Source organism: Carya illinoinensis, chromosome 14 (genome assembly GCF_018687715.1).
Source record: "Carya illinoinensis cultivar Pawnee chromosome 14, C.illinoinensisPawnee_v1, whole genome shotgun sequence".
In the NCBI taxonomy this organism is placed as follows: domain Eukaryota; kingdom Viridiplantae; phylum Streptophyta; class Magnoliopsida; order Fagales; family Juglandaceae; genus Carya; species Carya illinoinensis.
Genome location: NC_056765.1, coordinates 23,622,573 through 23,643,464, shown reverse-complemented (window position 1 = coordinate 23,643,464; position 20,892 = coordinate 23,622,573). Strand labels below are relative to the sequence as shown.

At 36.4% G+C, this 20,892-nt stretch overlaps 1 protein-coding gene across 5 annotated transcripts; it reads left to right on the top strand.

Moving 5' to 3' along the window:
* The first annotated feature begins 3,497 nt into the window (after positions 1-3,497).
* On the top strand, positions 3,498-19,078 carry LOC122294506. Of its 5 annotated transcripts, XM_043103294.1 has the most exons (10): positions 3,499-3,669; positions 3,763-3,779; positions 3,868-3,940; positions 14,145-14,525; positions 15,533-16,012; positions 16,122-16,274; positions 16,711-16,800; positions 16,884-16,928; positions 17,064-17,494; positions 18,460-19,078. In XM_043103294.1, the coding sequence occupies exons 4-10, from the start codon at positions 14,150-14,152 to the stop codon at positions 19,066-19,068; spliced, it is 2,184 nt and encodes a 727-aa protein (XP_042959228.1). In that variant the 5' UTR covers positions 3,499-3,669; positions 3,763-3,779; positions 3,868-3,940; positions 14,145-14,149; the 3' UTR covers positions 19,069-19,078. The 5 variants fall into 5 exon arrangements, with proteins under 5 accessions (XP_042959229.1, XP_042959228.1, XP_042959225.1 ...); XM_043103291.1 differs by having other exon boundaries at positions 3,763-3,940; XM_043103293.1 differs by lacking the exon at positions 3,763-3,779 and having other exon boundaries at positions 3,499-3,710; positions 3,816-3,940.
* The last annotated feature ends 1,814 nt before the right edge of the window (positions 19,079-20,892 follow it).

Sequence of the window (20,892 nt, the reverse complement as noted above, 5' to 3'; positions counted from 1 at the left end):
TTTCTGCACAAGTATGCTGCAAACCACTCCTCCACAAAGCATGGCAACCAATGAGAGGCAACCCAGAGCCCCTACCCTGTGAAACCCACTACTTGTCAATACAGAGCAGCAAGCTTCTCATCGACGAGTAGCCTCGCCTTGCCTCAGTCCACGTCTCCAGCTTCGTTGCCGTCAGCCTCTCCCATTTTCGATAAGCCATGGACGTCGTCTCGCCCCAGCCCATAACTACCAAGTGAGCCATCCTCCACTTTGGACTGGCAGATACAAAAACTAGAGCAAAAAGCAATGTTTTGAATACCGTACCGGATGCCGTACCGGTCAAGGTACTAGAACAAAATATTTCGATACAGGTACCGTTTCGTGTACCGTTTCAGGATAGTCGATATATGAATAAATTATATATATATTAATTATATTCCAAAATAATAGTTTATATATGAATAAATTATACATAAGTATATATATATATATAAATTATAAATAATTTGGTCTGAATTGGGGATCAAAAAATGAGCTTGTAGTTTGAAAATAATGAAAAAACAAAACATAAAGGCCAAAATACCGGCCGGTACGTAGGCCGGTACAGGTCGAAATACCGGCCATTACGATCGGCATCGGCTGGTATTTGAATCGGTACGAAACATGTGAAATTTCTATATTGGACCAGTGGCCAGTACAGCATGTACATCATGTGAAATTTAAAACACTGGCAAAAAGAGCCTCACCGAGGGCCACTGAGGGCCTTTGTTCTTTATCAACCAAGCACACAATCACCGAGAGGCTTATTTATAGACACCCAAACAACCAACACAAAAATAACAAGCGAAAACAGTAAACGAAGACTCTGAGGAAATTGTAAACAAAAACAACAAAACCCTTAAAGCTGCGTCACCCCCACTTCGGCCACCACCCATGAGAGTCTCCACCCCTAAGCTACGATCGGGCTACACCCCAGACAAATGCCTTATCCCCCCATGCACCTCAACATGCATCCTAAAAACCTCCTCTATTTTTCATGGATAAAACAAAGCACCTTAAATCCCACGGGATTACACCCCAAGCCTGCATGCATTCCTTCACGCATTCCTTCACTTTTGAAAGCAAGACACCCTGACCCTGCTCACACTAGAGACCCTCTACTTTACCACCCTGCCCAGCTACGTGGTATTGTTATGGTGGTCAACTCAGAAAAACATGCAAACCACACCATTCCCACGGCCAAAAGGAAGTCGAGGCCCTCTACCTCCATCGTGCAATGTCACTCTGCCTATTCCGCGTGAGTTAGTGTAGTCGTATCTTAACAGGTTAACCTGTTTTAATGGATCATAACAAGTTGATCCATGAAACAATCGTGTCTTAACGGGTCAATCTGTTTTGACCCGAATCTGTTAAGGTTAGATACAAACTTACTTTTATTATATTGTATTCATGTTGGGTTAATGATTATGTTACATATTACCACTCTACTCACAACTCTATCATTGTACAACTTTATTATCCTAGACAAAACGATAGCATAACAGGGAAGTTGGTCTTTATAAAATGATAGACTTGGTCATGGTACCAAAAATTGAAGGGTCAATGCTTAGGCTTGCACATTGGCCCAATCCATCTTGGGCCGCAGCCATGGACATGAAAAATGGCCCGACCCAACCTGATCCAAACCATTCGCTTTAATTTGTTTTTTTTAAACCTTCCCCCCCCCCCCCCCTAATCATTTTGAAAGGCTTTATGCATAAATTAACTTTTTCTTTTTGCTGCATAAAGGAGTACACATCTAACATCAACCCAAAAAAGTGACAAACCAGTCTCACAAAACTTCATAATTTAACACAAATGGGTCCCAAATGATTGAACAAATGAAACCAAGTCTAAACATATAAACATGAAAATGGTTAATTTCTTTGCTTCTCAATGAACTTATAAACGAAACCAACATCTTTGATTTTCCTTGCTGTCTAATGAAAACCTATCAGGAATACAGTAGTCCTACTAGGCCAACCCAAGAATATAAGAGAACAAAGAAATAAGACTATGTTCATAGATGCATGACCAGATCAAGCTTATCAAGTGTTTTCAAATCAACAAGCCAGACTAGACCTGGCTTTTGAGTTAAACTTAGGAAGTTTGAATTGGCATGCTTATTAGAGCATAAAAAAGTGAACTGAATCTTGACTATCCAAACACCTTAGAAGGGAATCAAGGCATACAAACTATGACCTGATCATTTATAACAAAAATAATACAAGAAGGAAGGTTACTTTGTTCTGCATAATAATACACGAAACTGTTCATCCATCCACTACATGACATCTCATAGGTCATTCATAACATAAACAATAAACATCCATAACATAAGAAATTCATTCATTATTGTTAAAAATATTAGGACCCATCAAAGGAACCCCTCATGGCTTTTGAGTGTCAACAACCAGTCCTCAAACAGGAATCTTTAACAACAAATCTAGAATGTGCATACTAGAAGCCTTGATTCACTCCTCATTAACATAAATAAAGTTTTATTTGGGATTAAACTCTGGAAAAAAAAAGATTATGAAATGATATAAAAATAAACACTATGAAAAAGTTCAATAAATATGTAAGTAAGAAATATGTTCATTACCCGATTCTGCTTCAAAACTTTTAACATTGTCCAAGGAGGCACGAAGATCAATAGGCATTAGATTTTTTAACTAATTCTGAATACAAATGAGTGTCTCAACTGTTCTTAGAGATAATGAACAATAATATCAGTCAAGCACATGATCCCCTGCACTGAAGACTAACTCAGAAGAAATAGTAGAAATAAGAATGCCCATCACATCTCGTGCAACTCTCATCAAAATAAGATACTTTATTTCATTAATCTTCCACCAATTCAAAATTTTAAAATTATTTTAAGTCAAGGTCGCTTTCCAGCATTTTCCTAACTAAATGGTAAAACATATTGTAGCTGCTCGTCTTTTTTCTTCGCAGGTTTCTGACCACAAATAAAAGGGAAACAAAAAAAAAAAAAAAAAAAAAGAACACTGTGACGTACTATTAAAAACCAAACAAAGACAGAATCCAACCATTTTGAGCTACCCATTAGGCTTATCCTTATCACTTATGTGTTTCATATTAAGATATATTATGAAGGTTCAGGGTCATAATCATTGAAGTCTACGTTTTTTAGTGGGTCAAATGACTAATGAATTTTCGACATATGTTGCATGTTTTTTATATAATAATCAAAAAGTTGCGTATAACATTATTCAAAAAAGAGATATCGTGTGATAAAGCAACAATAAAAGTAAAGGAGGATCACTCACAACTCTACCACTAGACAACGTTATTACCCTGGACAAAACGATAGAGTAATAGGGAAGTTGGTCATTATAAAATGACTGCAGACTCGGTCATGGTACCATAAAATATCGATGGGTCCACGCCATCTAGAAGGTGGGGCTACCTGCCTCACCTTTGTCTACATACAAACAAGGCTGCTGCACAACATCTTCAACAAAGGCGGCCACCTCCCTCCAAAGTCAAGAAAGGCTGCCTTGTTGTCGAAGATTAACTCCTGCGTGCAACGGCTGCAAATGCCGCAAGACTCGGTTTGCTGAAGGAAATTCTCACAACCAAGAGTACAGCTCAAACTTGAAGAAGAGAAAGAAGAGAACCTATCATGTGAGCTCTGAGAGAAAAGAAAGAAAGTTGAATTGAGTGAAGTGAGTTTGTATTTTACGATTTAATAATAAAATTCTTTCTCTATTGATGTAGCCTGCCATGGAGTGCAAGTGAGTGTGTCTTGATTTCCCCAACATAAATTGCAGTGGGTATCTGGCCAATGACCATCTAATGTGTTGATTGATCCTTCACCGGCAGCACTACTGCAGTGTGGAATATTTTCGAGGCAGCAGTAGGAAGACAACGTTCTGTCCATCCCTCTAGCTACCGGGTAAGTAATTCATTTTTGCACCCCGACTTATTAGTTTGCATCATTATTTTCTGAAGATAATTGGACGCGGTACACGTAATTATTATCGGCATATTAATTGTTGCTTTATAACCGAATTAAAACTGTTTTCGTCTCTAATCTCTCTCTCTTTTCCTCTTTCTTTCTTAATTTTCTTTTTATTTTGTTAGAAGTATGATATCTACGCACCGGAATTTACACCAGCCGATTCACCTAATGGCTGCACTGATCTCTAATTAAGACTTGGACATTAGAATATTTCATAATTTTGTGAATAATAATAAAAGAGTTTAAGTTAATATCTTTATTAGATTTTTAAAAATGATAAAGGAAAAATAAATAAAAATATTATAAATTTAAAAGTTATTTGAATATAATTTTTTAATAGTATTTTTGTTTTGAAGTTAAAAAAATACTTGTATTGATTTTTATGTTTAGATAATGATTGTATAATGATTAGATGGGAAAATTAAAAAATATGTTATATTTGAGTAATATTTAGAAAAAAAATTATAAAAGTTTTTGAAAATTTCATGTCTCATATGGATTCTATGTGTCCAAACTTAAGAGTCTAAGGGCTCATTTATTTTCAGATATAAGATAAGATAATTTGAGATTAAAATTAAAAAGTTGAATAAAATGTTATTAGAATATAATGTTTTAATATTATTTTTGTATTGAGATTTGAAAATATTGAATTGTTTATTTTATTTTATATGGAAATTTAAGAAAATTATAATGATTAGATTAGATGAGATGATATGAAAAGTTGTGTACAAGTGAACCTGCTTTTACAAAACTTTTCATATCATCTTATCTAGTTATTATAAAACTTTGCATAACTTTGCATGGTTCCTTCCATGCACAACACTCGGACTTATTTGAGGAGTAGATCTTACGTACCCATGCTTATTGTTTTTCATCATAGAAATATTTTAGGCACAAAAAGATTTTATAGAAGTAAATTTATAAATTAACGTAGTTTGATGTGATATGTTAGATTGTAAAGTTATTTTTAACATAAAGTAAATTTAACATTTGTATAAAATCATGTCAATTTATGAGTTTTCTTTTATAGAATTTTTTTTTTATTATACAATTCTCATTTGTAAAAATGGGATTGGTATTCTGCCCTGGCACTCACTTTTTGGTGTCAAGTTGACTCCGACTTGCCAACGATTATCTGTGAGTAATTTTTATGGGCTAAAGCTACTAAAGTTCTTTATTACATTTGTTGACGTTGTGTTTCGTACACTTTGGAGCCTAACTCTTGATAACTCAAGTATTCAATCTTGGCCTGCAAACACAAAAGGTAATTCTGGAATCTGGCGGCGGAGGTGGCAGCCGGAGGGAACCTTCGATGCCTAAGTCAGTATTGCTTAAGGTAGAGAGTTCAATGACAATTCTAGCAAGCAGAGTCTAGAGAATCCAACCCCCTGCTTTGATGTCTAGGGGTCGTTTTTATACCTGCATTCGGGGTCAAATGCCCATGCCTTGCGACTCGGCAAAAGGGTGTCCTCTTGGGGTCTTCCTTGCCAAGTCCTGTTCGATGTGGCATGGCCCCTCTACTACATGCATTTAATGTGGCTTGATTATCTGGTATTGCCTTAGAATTCAATTTCATCGAGGTGGCATGTTTCCTCATTTCCTTGTCTGAGTAGCCTCCTGTGTTCCTAGAATCGCAACTCATCCTCTACTCGGCACCAATACCCAACTTATGTGGGTCGAGAGCCCTCTGTTGGGCCGCTGAGTTGCTTAGCTGGTTAAGGCCTTTGGGTATTGGGCTTGGCTTCTTAGATCTTTAGGGGCTTAGGAAAGGTCCTCCTGACACTCAGTTTGGCCCCGTATTCTTGGGCCCAAGACCCTGGAAAATTCCCCCCAACAGTTACCTTGCTAATTCCTACCAAAGCGGTTTGGTGAGAATTTCTATAGACTCGTATTCTCTCGCTCTTCCACTTGATCTATTGCGGTTGCTCTCATCTTTAGTGTCATTAATTTTTCCGTTTAGCGGTTCCCTTGCGTGTCCCATTGAGATTGGTTCTCGTTCCTTGTGGATGCAGCTCGACGGTTCCCACTCTTTTTGTAATATTGCACGTTTCGACGATTTTCTTCATGTACTTGATGGTGCATGTTCTGTCCTATCTGTATTGATGGTCTCGAGCGGCTCCTGTCACGTCCTCTCCTTATGCTCCAGATTCATTGTTTTAATATGGCGTGAGGGTTTCCACAGCCTCGAAATTCGAACCGTCCCTCCTGGTGCATATATAATCTTGGATCTTGGGAGGGGAGGGGGGGAGAGATTGTTTTGTACTACCGTCCTACATTCTATTGTGCATTGTTGAAACTTTTTCATTTCTGATACTCATTTCCTTCCTTTTTCCCTTTAATGATACTCAAGAATCCTCCCCGCATAGCTTCGAAAGGTTCGAAGGACCCTAAGCCCACCAAACCACCTAGCCCTTCTCACATCTCGATAAAGGTTTAGAGCTGCTTGCAGAGGTCTAGAGGTATACAGGTTACTTGTGGCAATTGTCGGTGACTCTTCCAAATTTGGAAATGTTAAGGCGAGTGTACGACGTTTCGAGAGGCACGATTCTCAAGGTGCCGCACCTAGATGAGGGGGCTATTGAGTCCGAGGGTATGCCTATAAATGATTACTCCCTACAAAAAAATATCGTGGTTGGAATGACACAATTAGACGATGACACGATTTAAAGGCCGACAATGGCGTGTACATGATTAGAGCAGAGTCGCGATTAAGTGGACATCTAACATAATGTTGGTGTAGTCCCATAACAAGAGAAATGCTACACAACCTCCCAATTTCTACACACCACTTTTTCTTCAATTTTTTAATATTTTTTTTGAGTTTATTCTTTTTAAATTAATTCAATTCTTTTATTCATTATTCACATATTAAATATTTGATAAAAAAATAATAAAAATTAAAAAAATAATGGTGTGTGGAGGTTGTATGAATAGTAAGAGGTTGTGTAGATTTTTTCCATAAACAATACATCTGCAAGTTGGTGCAAAACTCAATGTTCGTATATAACTTGAGGACATGACCTTCATAAAATTATTAAAAATCATCAACCCACAGGAAATAAAAAAACATTATTCAAAATTTTGAATTTTTTTTTATCTTAGTATTATTTAAATATAAAAATTAATATAAATTTTAAAATAAAAATTATATTAAAATAATTTTAAATATATTATAATTTTATTCTATTTTCTTATTATTCAAAGAATTCTAAAATACTCTTAAATATCCATCATAATTCAATTGCAATCACTATGAAAATATATCGCAACGCATAAGCTAGCTAGATGAAAAAAAGTTAGGTGACCACGAAAAAAAAAAAAAAAAAGACAGAATCCAACAACTCTGACCAGTTAGTGTTTATCTTTATGAGAAAATCTAATTACAAGCATAATTGTGTATTAATCTAATGTGATTATTCACAAAATAAATTTTATTGAAAATAGTACTAATTTAAATTTTAAATTTAAAAAAAATCAGCATTAGCATGCAGATTAGTATGTAACTTTATTTGTATAAATTCTCTCGATCTCAAATTAAGTACCTAAAGAGAGTCTTCTCTGCTTTTCTCTCTAGGAAAAGGAGGTGAAGTGGGGTCCACCAGGATTCTAACAGAATCAGTGGTGGTAGAGAGTGGGGAGCATAACGGTTTCACTGCAGCAGACTAGAGGCAGAGAGTGGTGGTTCTGGTTGTTACACGGCGTGGTTCGCCTCTGCAGTGGAGTGATTGAGGGAGGTTGATGCTGTGAAGGAGCCAGAAGTAGTAGGGAGATGAATGAGCTCAAGGATCGGTGGAAGAAGTTGAGGTTGACAGAGGAGGAAGCTCTGAACATTGAGGTGGATGATGAAGGTCCGGGAGAAACAAAATTTAAGGAAGAGGTATGTTTGGTAGGGAAGGTCTGGATTGAGAGGAAGTTAAATAAGGGAGTGATTGAATCGGTTATGGCAAAGATATGGAAGATTAGTAGAAGAGCAAAGTTTCATGTTGTGGGATCGAACATCTTTGTGGTAGAGTTTGGGTGTATTACGAATAAGCTGAGAATTATGGACGGGAGACCTTGGCTCTTTGATGAGCATCTGTTTGTCTTGCTGAACTATGATGGATGCATACCTCCACACAGGATGCAATTTAATATAGAGAGATTCTGGTTACAAATGTCTGGGATGCCTATCAAGTGTATGAATAAATCTAAGGGGGAACTGGTGGGTGGAACAATTGGTAAAGTAATCGAGGTTGAGACAGGAGAGGATGGGTGCGGATGGGGGCTATATCTAAGGGCTCTAATTGAGATCAACGTTAAAAAACCACTAGCCAGAGGCAGAACCATCACTCTGATAGGGAGGAGCTTCTGGATCCCACTAAGGTATGAGAAATTACCTCATTTCTGCTTTAGTTGTGGCTGTATTGTGCATGACGAGTTAGGTTGTAAGGGGGAGAAGGAAGGAGAGGCTCAATTTGGGGCTTGGTTAAGAGCAGGGGGTAGATCAATAAAAAATGAGGGAAGGAGGTACAAGGAGCAGTCACTGAATGCTCCTATGAGGGGGGTGATGAGTGAGGAAGGAAGTGTAGATGCTAAGGGGGGGGGGGGGGGAGGGGGGAGAAGGGTCTGAAAAAGAGTTTGAAGGGGGAGGGGAGATAGGAGTGGAAGGGGAATTTGACTTGTCAACCATAAAGGTGAATGGAAAAAAGGGAAAGGTTGTGGATGAGGAGGAAAGTAGATTGAGTGAGAGAGGTGAGGGTGATGTTATTGAGAAAGGGAAGGTGAAGGGTATCAAGGAGAGGATCAATCTAGAGGAAAAAAAAGGGGTATATGAGAGTATTTTTTTGGCAGGTGGGGAGAAAAGAGGTAAGGGGAGGGGGGTTTGGAAGAAAAGAGCAAGGGAGATAGGGAGGAAGGGTGAGGGTCCTGCTGTTTCTCTATCACCTTCAAAAAGGATGCTGAGGTCAGGGGTAGACAATGACGAGGCTGAGAGAGTTGGGAAAAAAACTAAAATGATGGAAGGTGGTAGTGGTGCGGTTAGTGATCTGGTGGTTTTTGAACAGAAGGAGTGTAACACAACAAAATTGGTGGTGGCTGTCACGCAGCCCCACCTATCCCCATGAAAACCTTATGTTGGAACTGCCGAGGGCTTGAGAACTCTCGGACAGTTCAAGACCTCTGCTATTTGGTGGAGGATAAGAAGCCCAGTGTAGTGTTTTTAATGGAGACAAAATTGAGGAAAGTAAAAGCTAAAAGTTTAAGAAGAAGGCTTAAGTTTGAAGGGTGTATGGTAGTTGAATCAGTGGGAGCAAAGGGAGGTTTGATCTTGATGTGGGATAATTTGTATGAAGTAGAGGTGATGAACTATTCAGCATGGCATATTAGTGCATGGATCAAAGAAACAGACAGTTTAGAAAAATGGCTGCTAACTGGGTTTTATGGCCAACCCGATGCTTGTTTGAGAGAAGAAACATGGAGTCTCTTAAGTTCTCTAAAGCCATAGAGTGATGAAGGCTAGTGTGTGCTAGGTGATTTCAATGAAATCCTAGCAAATGATGAGAAGTGTGGGGGTAAACAAAGACCTGAGAAGCAGATGGAAAGATTTAGAAGGGTGCTGGAAATGGGAGGTTTGTATGACCTGGGCTGGAGAGGGGACAAATTTACATGGAATAATAAGCACGAGGATGAGACTTTTACAAAAGAGAGGTTAGACAGGGTAGTAGCCAACTCAAAATGGATGGAAACTCATGCCGAGGGGTGGGTAGAGGTGCTGGTGGCTAGGTCTTCAGACCATAGACCCTTACTATTGAATAAGAGACCAAAAGGAGGTTTGGGGGGTAGGAAGAAGAGGCTGTTTAGATTTGAGGCAAGCTGGGCTCTAGATGGTAACTGTGAAGACATTGTTAAAACAGCTTGGAATGAGCATACTGAAGTAGGGATCTCAACAATGGAACTTCCTTATAAGCTGTCAAAGACTGAAGGTGCTCTTATGAGGTGGAGTACACAATTGGCTTATGTTCAGAAAAAACTCCTAACAGAGAAAACTGAACAATTGAGAGAGCTACAAAAAAAGGAAGGAAGTCACAATTCTGCAACTATCAAAAACCTTCAAAAGGAACTGGGGATATTGTTGACTAAGGAGGACTTGAGGTGGAGGCAATGAGCCAAGGTGAACTGGTATCAACATGGGGACAAGAACACTAAGCTCTTCCACTGTTGTGCCAATCAGAGAAGGAAGGTGAATAGGATTCAAGAAGTTTTTGATGAAGAGCACAATATATATAATAAACCAGAAGAGCTGGCAGGGTTCTTCAAAGCCTATTTTGAGAGACTGTTTTCTTCATCAAATCCTGGATTTGGTGAGGTTGAGAATTGCTTAAAAAATCTGGAACCTTCAGTTACCAGCAGAATGAATGAACAGTTGTCAAAAGCATTCACCCGAGAAGAAGTTGAGGTAGCTGTCAGGTACATGGCTCCATACAAGTCACCTGGACCCGATGGTTTTGGGGCTTACTTTTACCAGAAATACTGGCACCTTATTGGAGATGGAGTTTGTAACTCAGTGCTGGAATGGTTGAATGGTAACTCTCTATCCCCCCTTGCAAATCACACTTTCATTACTCTTATTCCCAAGAAAAAAGAACCTAAGTTGGCAAGTGATTTCAGACCTATAAGCCTATGTAATGTGGCTTACAAAATTATGGCAAAAGCAATGGCTAACAGATTAAAAAAGGTCCTAGATACCATCATTTCCCTTAACCAGAGTGCTTTCATACTTGGGAGATTAATTTCTGATAATATACTCGTAGCTTTTGAGGTTTTGCACACCATGAAAGTGAGGAAGAAGGGAAGAGAAGGGTATATGGCTATTAAGCTTGATATGTCAAAAGCTTACGACAGGATTGAGTGGCCTTTTCTGAAAGCTGTTATGGAAAAAATGGGATTCTGTTCTAGATGGGTTGAGCTGGTTATGAGATGTATCTCTACAGTTTCATATTCAGTTCTTGTCAATGGCAAACCAGGAGAGAAGTTTAAGCCATCGAGAGGTTTGAGCCAAGGTGATCCCCTATCACCTTACCTGTTTATTTTGTGTGCTGAGGGTCTTAGTTCATTGCTAAACACCTCAGACTTGAAAGGAGAGACAAGGGGAGTAACTGTTTCAAGGGGAGGAACTAGAGTTAATCATCTCCTCTTTGCTGATGACTGTATCCTCTTTGGAAGAGCAAGACTTGAGGAATGGGAGAAGATCAAAGATTTACTTGGGCAGTATGAAAAAGCTTCAGGTCAATTCTTGAATAAAGAAAAAACTGCAGTTCTATTTAGCTCTAATTCTAAGGAAGAAGAAAAGAGGAAAATCATGCAAAGTGGGGGTGCTGTTATGAGAGGATCATATGAGTCTTATTTGGGGTTACCACCGGTAGTAGGAAGCTCAAAGTATAATGCATTCAGATGTATTAAAGAAAGAGTGTGGAAGAAGATTAATAACTGGAAGAATTCTTTCTTATCTGCAGCAAGGAAAGAGGTGTTGATCAAAGTTGTTCTTCAAGCAGTGCCCACGTACACAATGAGTGTCTTTCAACTCCCAAAACAACTTTGTAAGGAACTCAATGTCATGTTGGGTAAGTTTTGGTGGGGTAATCACCAAACAGGGAAGGGTATGCAGTGGAGTAGTTGGGAAAAAATGGGGAAACAGAAGGGGGTTGGGGGTTTGGGCTATAGGGATTTAGAGAGCTTCAATTTGGCTCTATTGGCTAAGCAGAGTTGAAGGTTATTACATAATAATAATAGCATGGCTGCAAAGATCATGCAAGAGAAATATTTCAAGAAAAGAACTCTTTTGACAGCAAAGTTGGGAGATAGACCATCTTATATATGGAGGAGTATGTGGAATGCCTTGAGATTGCTAAAAGAGAGACTGAGATGGAGGGTAGGGAATGGGGAAAAAATTAAAATTTGGGGGCAGAAGTGGCTTGCCTTGCCATCATCAGGTATGGTGCAGTCACCAGTTTCAATTCTAGATAAGAAAGCCTTTGTGAGTGAACTGATGATTGATCCAGGCACTTGGAATGTACCTCTGATCAAGAGTATTTTCTATGAGGTGGAAGCGGATCATATTTGCAAAATGCCTCTAAGTAAACTAGGGGTGGAGGATAGGATGGTTTGGGGTCCCACTTCCAAGGGTCTGTTTTCTGTAAGAAGTGCTTATCACCTGGAGATTGAAAGGAGGCAAGTTATTCAGGGTGGTTTTTCAAGGCAAGCAAAGAGGAAAAGGGTGTGGGATAGTATGTGGAGGCTGAATGTCCCAGAAAAGTTCAAAATTTTCTTCTGGAAAGCTGCTAATGAATGTTTGGCTACTAAAAGGAATCTTTATGTAAGAAAGATTATTAACAACCCTTTGTGCCACATTTGTAACAGGGAAGAAGAAACCATGATGCACATTTTATGGCATTGCCTAGCAGCCTGTGATGTATGGTCAGAATCTTCGAAGAAGGTGCAGAAAATGAAGACTAATGAAGTAGAGCTACTGGCTTTATGGGACAAACTAAGGGTTTTAATGAATGACTCTGAGCTAGAAGTGATTATTGCTGTTATGAGGGGGTTATGGTTGAGGAGGAATGAAAGCTTTTTTGAAGGAAAATTCAAAACCCCTAGCCAAGTTCTAAGAACAGCAAAGTATGACATACTCGAATTTCAGCAGGCACAACAGATGATCACAGTCCAGAGTAGTAGTATTGGGAGTGCGTCCAGAAGAGCTCAAGGGTGGGAAAAACCAAGCTCGGGTTATGTGAAAGTTAACTGGGATGCAGCAGTTAGAATTTCAGAAAAGAAGGTGGGGATAGGGGTTGTGATGAGAGATGAAGATGGGGATTTTTTAGTGGTAGTGGAAGAACAGAAGCATAACGTTGATCAACCAGTGATAGCAGAGGCTCATGCACTATGGAGGGCTATGGAAATTTGCAGAGAACTACGGCTGGAAAAGGTGCAACTTGAAGGGGATGCTTTAGTTATTGTTAATGCAGTTAATTCGGCTACAGAGGACCTCTCTTTTCATGGCAGCTTAATTGAGGATATGAAAATTTTACTAAAACAAAGGCCTAGTTGGTTAGTTCAGTATACACACAAGTCAAACAATGAAGTGGCCCATTTATTAGCTAAGGAAAGTCTTTCTTTACAGACTGGTTTGGTATGGATCGATAGTATACCTGATTGTATTAAGAAAACTGTAGAAAGTGAAATCAATTGTATTCATCAATGATCATTGAATATAGTTTCTTTTCAAAAAAAAAAAAACCTTTATTTGTATATAGTAAAATTCTATCTATATTCCTTATGTGTTTAATATTATGACGAATGATGAAGGTTCAGAGCCATATAGAGAAATGCCATTCATGGCACAACTCTATCACTTTGGATTGACCATTCATATCACAACTTTAATTATTACGCTGGAGAAAGCGATAGATAAGTTACAGGCAAGTTGGTCTTTATAAGATGACAGGCAGCTTGTTCATGCGTGGTACCTTAAATTGCAGTGAGTATGTCACCAATGACCATCTAATCTGTTAATTGCAGTGTGGATTTTCGAGGCAGCAATTTAGAGCAATGCTATAATGCTACACAACTTTACGACTTCTACGCACTATATTTTTTTTTTTAATTTTTAAAATTTTTAATATTTTTTTAAATATTTTTTAAGTTTTTTTTTTTCTTAAACTAATTCAATTCTTCTATTTATTATTCATATATTAAATATTTGATAAAAAATAATAAAAATTAAAAAAAATAATATGTAAAAATTGTGTGAATAGTAGAAAGTTACGTAAATTTTTGGCATGGGTACCATTGGCATTGGGTCTAACATTGCATGCAATAATGCGTGCAAAATGTCAATATATATTTTGATTTATATATTAATCCCCTAAATACGGTAACACTCTGACCCCTCTTTAACATACAAAATTATTGACATGCATCGTTTGTCTGAAAGTATTCTCTAGCCTGCACATAATTTTAAAACCAAAGTCAACATAAAAAATGTATTCATAAGAAATAACAATATTAAATTCTTAATTTCAAAAAATGAGATATATCACATTAGTGTTTCTTTCTATTCCAAGTTTCGACTAATATGTGTACTTCATGAATCATAACTTGACAGGTAACATGGAAACAAACACTTCTCCCCTCGAACTTCTAACAAATGATAATTATGTGGATTGGAGTGTTAAGATGAAAAATAATTTGTTGGCTCAAGGTCTTTGGGACATTGTTGAAAGAGGCTCAAAACCCCCCAAACTAGATGATCATGTGGTTGAATACGAGGCTTGGAGAAAGATGAATGATGTGGCTTTACATGCAATCCAAAGTTCATGTGGGATGGACATACTATCTCGAATCAATAAAATTAGTTCTGCCAAAATTGTTTGGGAAACGTTGGCTAAAATGTTCATAAAAAGTAATGGACAAGACAAGATAAAACAGGCTGAAGATGATGATTTGATAATTGATGAAGGAAACTCTTCACGTTCAGACAACACAGGTTTCTCTCTCTCTCTCAATATGCACACACATTATTGGAAGAAGAAAAATAGGCTTATAATTGTAGGGAAAATTGGGAATTTCTCAATACCTAATCTAAAACTCTTGTAACTTAGTTGTAGTTCTTGTCATTGAAACTTGAGAATTGAAATTCAAATCACCATGGCAAGAAGTGCAAACGATTTATTTTAGGGGGGCTATTTTAGAGTACATGATAGATTTAATTTGTAATAAAATTTTAGATTTAAATATTGAAAATTAAATTTTGTCAGGTTGATTACTTATATAATTTGGGGGTGAAGTGATAAGTTGGTTGGTGATTAACTTTATGAGTAATGTTAGATACACTCATGGGTTATACAAATATCGTGCACATTTTTTTGAAAAAGAATAAGATCTATTATTAAAAAACTTAATTTTTTCTTGTAGGTCTCGTAATAACTAATTTTTTTTTTGTTAAATGAGTGTATGATGTTTATACACTCTATGACTATATATATTATTTCTTTAACTTTATTGCCATTAATAAGTAACAATTTTAGGAGTAATCTGTGATTTTTCCTCAAAATAATGATACGTTAAAAATCAGATTTGATTAAAGATCTTATTGGGCTTGAATATTTTTGTGAGTGGTAAGTTGTACGAGAATGGCCGGAACAAAGCCCGCGTCGAACACTCATTTCGTTGGATTGCATATTCACATAAGATACATAAACTTACAGGCTTTGCCGGTGGCTACTTAATTGGGCTATTTTATATTGACAAACATTCGATTAAAGCCTAATCCATGAAAAGAAGTGACACTATCAAATTTACTAGTTATAATATAACTTGCATTAATATCATTATATGCATACAAGAAATGATATCATTACGTACGTAGTAGTTAGTCGGAAAGTAGGTACGTGTCGCACTTGTTTCCGTTTGACTTATTTCATAATTCTATGTATAGTATGGGAATTGGAGATCAAAAAACACATATATATACATATAAAATATGCATGGCAGGGCCACGGGGGGATGCTTATGCTGCCTTACTCAAGGCTGTGCGAAAAGGTGATTGGAACAGTACAAAAGAATTCCTCAAGCTCCACCCAGGTGCATTGACAGAAAGAATATTGTTTACGGGGGGGACGGTTCTTCACGCTGCTGTTACTGCTGAACAGGAACATATAGTGGTGGAGTTGGTCAATATGATTTCGGAACATGACTTGGCAACAATGCAAGATTATGGCGGCCGTACAGCTCTACATGAGACAACTGCTAGTGGGAATTACCGGATGGCAGAGTGCCTGATTACAAAGAACAAGAGCTTGGTCAGCATTAGAGATGATGGCAACACACTTCCAGTTGTTCTAGCTATGGACTATGGACATAAAGAATTGGCTCGCTATCTCTATTCTCAAACTCCATTTGAAGATTTGGAGTCAGAAAAAGGCCGCCACGGTGCCACACTTCTTAACAGCTCTATCTATAATAGAGATTTAGGTAACAAATATTACTTCATGTTTTTCTCTTCTAACCATTCGTCCTAGTGATTGGACTAATTAATTAGATATATGTGCGTATATACAACAACACATGATGATTATGAAAGATATGGCTTTGTTATTAATGGAGCGTTGTCCTCGTTTGGCTTTTGCCTTTGACGGACGAGGTATCTCTCCTTTGGAGGTACTGGCTGTTTTGACTGACGCATTCGAGAGTGGAAAAGGGATGGTGTTTTGGAAACAATGGATCTACAATCACTGTTAGTATCATTTATTTATTTTATTTATATTATTTATTTATTTATTTATTTATTATCTCTTTAGCTTTTCCATTCGGGTCCTTTGCGGGAAAAAGAAATTTCTAAAAAATAATTCTTACTTTCATAAAACTGATAGGTGTATGATAATATCTGCATACACCTATAATATTATAAAAATTATAGGTGTATGCAGATAATATTTCAACTAATTGTATAAAACTCAGCTCTACTTGTATTAAGTCCAATAACTTCATGCTTATTATTTTTACCTTTATAATGAAAATATTTTGAAGTATTTAAGAATATAAGAGGAAATCATAGTCTTAATACCGTGCATGTTGCTTGAATTTTGCTCGTTCAAGATATAGATTAAAAATACTGCCATATTCTTACTTGACTTAATTTTATTTGCCTATTTTGTTTTTGATGGGAGAAGGTATATACATTTCAATGATTTCATTAGCTCGTGTTGCTGATCAATTCCGTTTGAACATTCAAAATTATCAAGAAAAAACTATCGGATCAGGTATGTACGTTCGTGCTTTAATGCCTAAACTTAATTTCTTTCTCTCGAATTTTTTGACTCCTGACATTAATTTGAATTGCAAGCTGATCTATGGCACCAACTAGTTTCAAGTCTCTTGAACCTCCTGGGTATGATATTGCATCCATATAATTTTTTGAATAAATTTTTGAAAATTTGTTATTCTTGATCATTTATTTTTTCATCCAACTTATAAATTAACCCACGCGCATGCATTTATGTTTCCTTATTGCCAAATTAATTAGGATTCAAGCGTTTATATGAAATGAAGTTGGTACGTCTCCAATTCCAACAACTTCTGTCTAGTATGTGTGAAGCGATTCCAGCTAATACAAGTCTAAAAAAGCGACGTAGGACTATTGCGCCAGTAATCTTCCGTGCTATCAGCAGAGGGAACTTTGAATTTGTTCATCAAATAGTCCAAGCAAATTCTGATCTTTTGTCGATCACTGATGCTATTGAAGGAAGGGGCATGTTCAATCGGGCAGTCCTGCATCGTCAACATAGGATCTTTAGCCTTATATATAGCTTAAAAAGGAAGAATGTTGTACTAAATCGGGTAGATAACTCCGGAAATACCATATTGCATATGGCAGGGATGTTAACCGAGCATACTCCTATTGATCACATAAGAGGTGCAGCTTTGCAAATGCAAAGAGAAGTTCAATGGTTTAAGGTTAGCTCCATCAATCTCTCTCTGTTTTATTATTTTGCTCTCGACCATACCTCGTTAAATTTATCTAAAGGTAGATTTTCAAAGAAAGAAAGGAGAATAACAATATCCTTGTAATGTATGTATAAAAAAAACCTTCAATTTTTTAGGCAAGATCGACTCATGACCTTGAGCCCATTTGTTGTACTTTAAGATGTCTTAAAATCTACATTTATTACCAAATTTATTGATAGATAGTGAAATTACCATGACAGCATCAATTTTCTGCTATCTTTTAAAACTTTTTCTTTTATTTTATGTTCTTTTTTAATTCCCCTACGTTAATGTAGGGAATGTGGGGTGGAAAAATCTGAATCACTTAACTACAAAACAGTGGAACTTTTGATTTTAAAAACTCTACTATGGAATCATATATCTTAATTAGAAACTTCAAGTACCCTGGAAATATTATATTTATATATAGTAATAGAATAACTTTGTTTTGCATTCTATGTTTGTGATGTTGTGAGATAGCTGCTATGCAGATTCTTTATTATTAAAAAAAAGAAAAAAAAAAGCTAAAATTCTTGCCTTCACATTTTTATTACGGAAATTTGATAAACATATTAAACTTAAAAAAAAATTACAAATTTGTAAAAAAAGAAAGTAATATATATATATACACAACTATTTTTACAATTCTTTACACATTCACATTTTAAACGAATGACGTTTTTATATAAATAAGTTATAAAATAACATTCTTTTATAGAAACACCATCAATTTAAAATATAGTTATTTAAAAATCTAGACAATAAAATTCATAATTCAAAGAGCCAGACGACTGAAGTGACTGTGCACAGAAGCCGAGGAGAAGAAATATAGAAAACACTTCTTGATAATCAGAGTTTGTTGAATATTGATGAATAATTCTTTTGCAATATCATAGTTGTCTATTTTTTTGTAATATTTTATTTAATAAATGCAGGAGGTGGAACGCATTTGCCCTCTCTCTGATAAGGAATATTTAAACAACGACGGTTTAACTCCCAGACAATTGTTTACGAAAGACCACCAAACATTGAGAAAAGAGGGAGAAAGATGGATGAAGGACACAGCAACTTCTTGTACTGTCGTTGGCGCTCTCATCATTACCGTTATGTTCACGGCAGCATTTACTAATCCCGGTGGTAACAACCAAGAAACAGGCTTGCCAATCCTCATGCATGACAAACTATTTAAACTCTTTATAATAACTGACTCTCTATCGTTATTTTCTTCCTCGACTTCAGTATTGATGTTTTTAGGAATTCTTACATCGCGTTATGCAGAAGAAGACTTTCTTAGATCCTTACCCAGCAAGATGATTATAGGTCTTTTTGCTCTATTCTTCTCTATTACAACCATGATGATAGCTTTTTCTGCTGCTCTTTTACTTATGTTTAGTGGAAAATATAGGATCGCCATTCCCATTATTAGTTTGGCTGGCGTTCCCATTATTCTATTTGTATTGGTACAATTTCGCCTTCTTGTTGACATGCTTGTTTCAACCTATGGATTGGGCATCTTTAACAGAAAAATGAAGCCTTGGTTTTAATTTTTTACCTTATTTGTTGTAATGTTGTTTTAATATATGGTAGACTAAGCGAAATTGATGATTATTTTTCACTAGGACAAATACATGAACTTCTATTGCATTTTTTGTCATTCCTATTTTACAGTACTACTAATCATGTTCACCCAATATAATTTTATTGGTATTTGATTTTTTCTGATTTAGATAGTTATTTTTTCAAAGGAAAAATGATTTAGATCTTTAAAAGTTTATATTCAAATTTGAGAATTTAGTCAATAAAGATCAACACATTAATTATGTCTCAACTTCTTTAACATGATTAAAGACTCAATATATATTATTAGATCAATTCTACATGTTTATTCCTCTCCCATTCCAATTCTTGAAATTAATCTAGGTTGGTTTTAACTAAATATTTGAGCTAACCAACTCGCATGGAATGCTCCCCTCATTCACATCCAGACCCTTGCATTTTGATGAACTCAAGATGTAGAGCAACTGCAATGCATAGATCATCCACATGAGAACTTATTTTTGTTATGACGGAAAGAATCGATAGTACAAATCCTTACTCTGGAGAAGCTACAATAGCTAAATTAGCTCTTAAAGAAGCTCAAGCTTGTGGATTCAAATATATGGTACTAGAAGGAGACTCCCAAGTGGTGATCATTTTAGCCATCAACAAGCCCTTGTTAACAAAACTCTATTGGACACTTGGAAGTTGGAACTCCCGACCGGCTAACGAAACTGTAGGCCAATGATCAAAAGACAACACAAAATGCTCCTCTTCAAAATCAAACCGCTGACGCACGTCCCATAAACAATGCAAAGCAAAGCAAACAAAAAACAAATCTCTATGGACACTACTAATATATTTCCCAACATGTAGTCCATACCTTTTACTGCAAATTGTACTTTTTTTCTTTCAAATTTTTTTAAATACAACAATACACTAATAGTCACTTTTTTAATTGTTAAGGAAAAAATAAAAGTAAAAACATTTACATGAGTGGTCAAAATGAGGAGGCAAAATCATGGGATATACTATCATTTTTCAATCTCTATATGGATAAGAGTTATTCTGTTTGAAAGTCGGTGTGCAGAGCATACTGTCTATTTAGTTAACATATCAAATCTTATCCTATCTCAATTAATTGGAGGGACACCGGCATCCAAATAGAAATTTTGAATGATAATAGAAAAATTCTACTCATCATCCTCATACAACACACCAAACATAAGATTTTTCATTTTTTTCTCTTACCAAATGAGTGTTGTATGGATGATGAGTAAAATAATTCAATTAGTTTAAGAAGAATAAAACAAAAAAATAAAAATAAGTATGGTGTATAGTGTGAAGATAATGAGGAGCAAAGCAAGCAAAACTAACCAACCGCCACTATCTCGACCACAGTGCCAACACGACTATGCCAAACCTCTACCATCTCAATAAATTTCTGAATACTCAAACAAAAAATATGGAAAAAATGCTTTACTTAAAAAAAAATTATGGAAAAACTGACTGTTTTGGTTTGTTTATCTACCTTCTCAAATCAAAATCTCACTTTAGAAAGCTCTAGAAATCGTTGGCATAACACATCCACAAATAGTGATTTTGTCACAAGGTTCAATTTCGCTTGACATGGAGGCACAGAGGCTTGCCATTCTCTCTTCCCATAACTGTGCTCTCAGTTCTTGTCAGCCTCGGGATCGAACTTCCATCCCACTTTTTTCAACCCTCTCCTTTTCCGATTGCACTTTCAATTCAGATGAGACTTTGCGAGACGTAATTATGAGAAGAAGGATTTGCAAAACAATTGTGTTTTTTGCAAGCTTGTTCACGGT

Bases quoted from the DNA above. Each gene is read 5' to 3' on its own strand.
- LOC122294506 (XM_043103294.1), top strand. From the start codon at position 14,150: ATGGAAACAAACACTTCTCCCCTCGAACTTCTAACAAATGATAATTAT. The intron at 16,275-16,710 runs GTTAGTATCATT...TGATGGGAGAAG, and splicing joins ACAATGGATCTACAATCACT to GTATATACATTTCAATGATT. The intron at 17,495-18,459 runs GTTAGCTCCATC...TAATAAATGCAG, and splicing joins GAGAAGTTCAATGGTTTAAG to GAGGTGGAACGCATTTGCCC.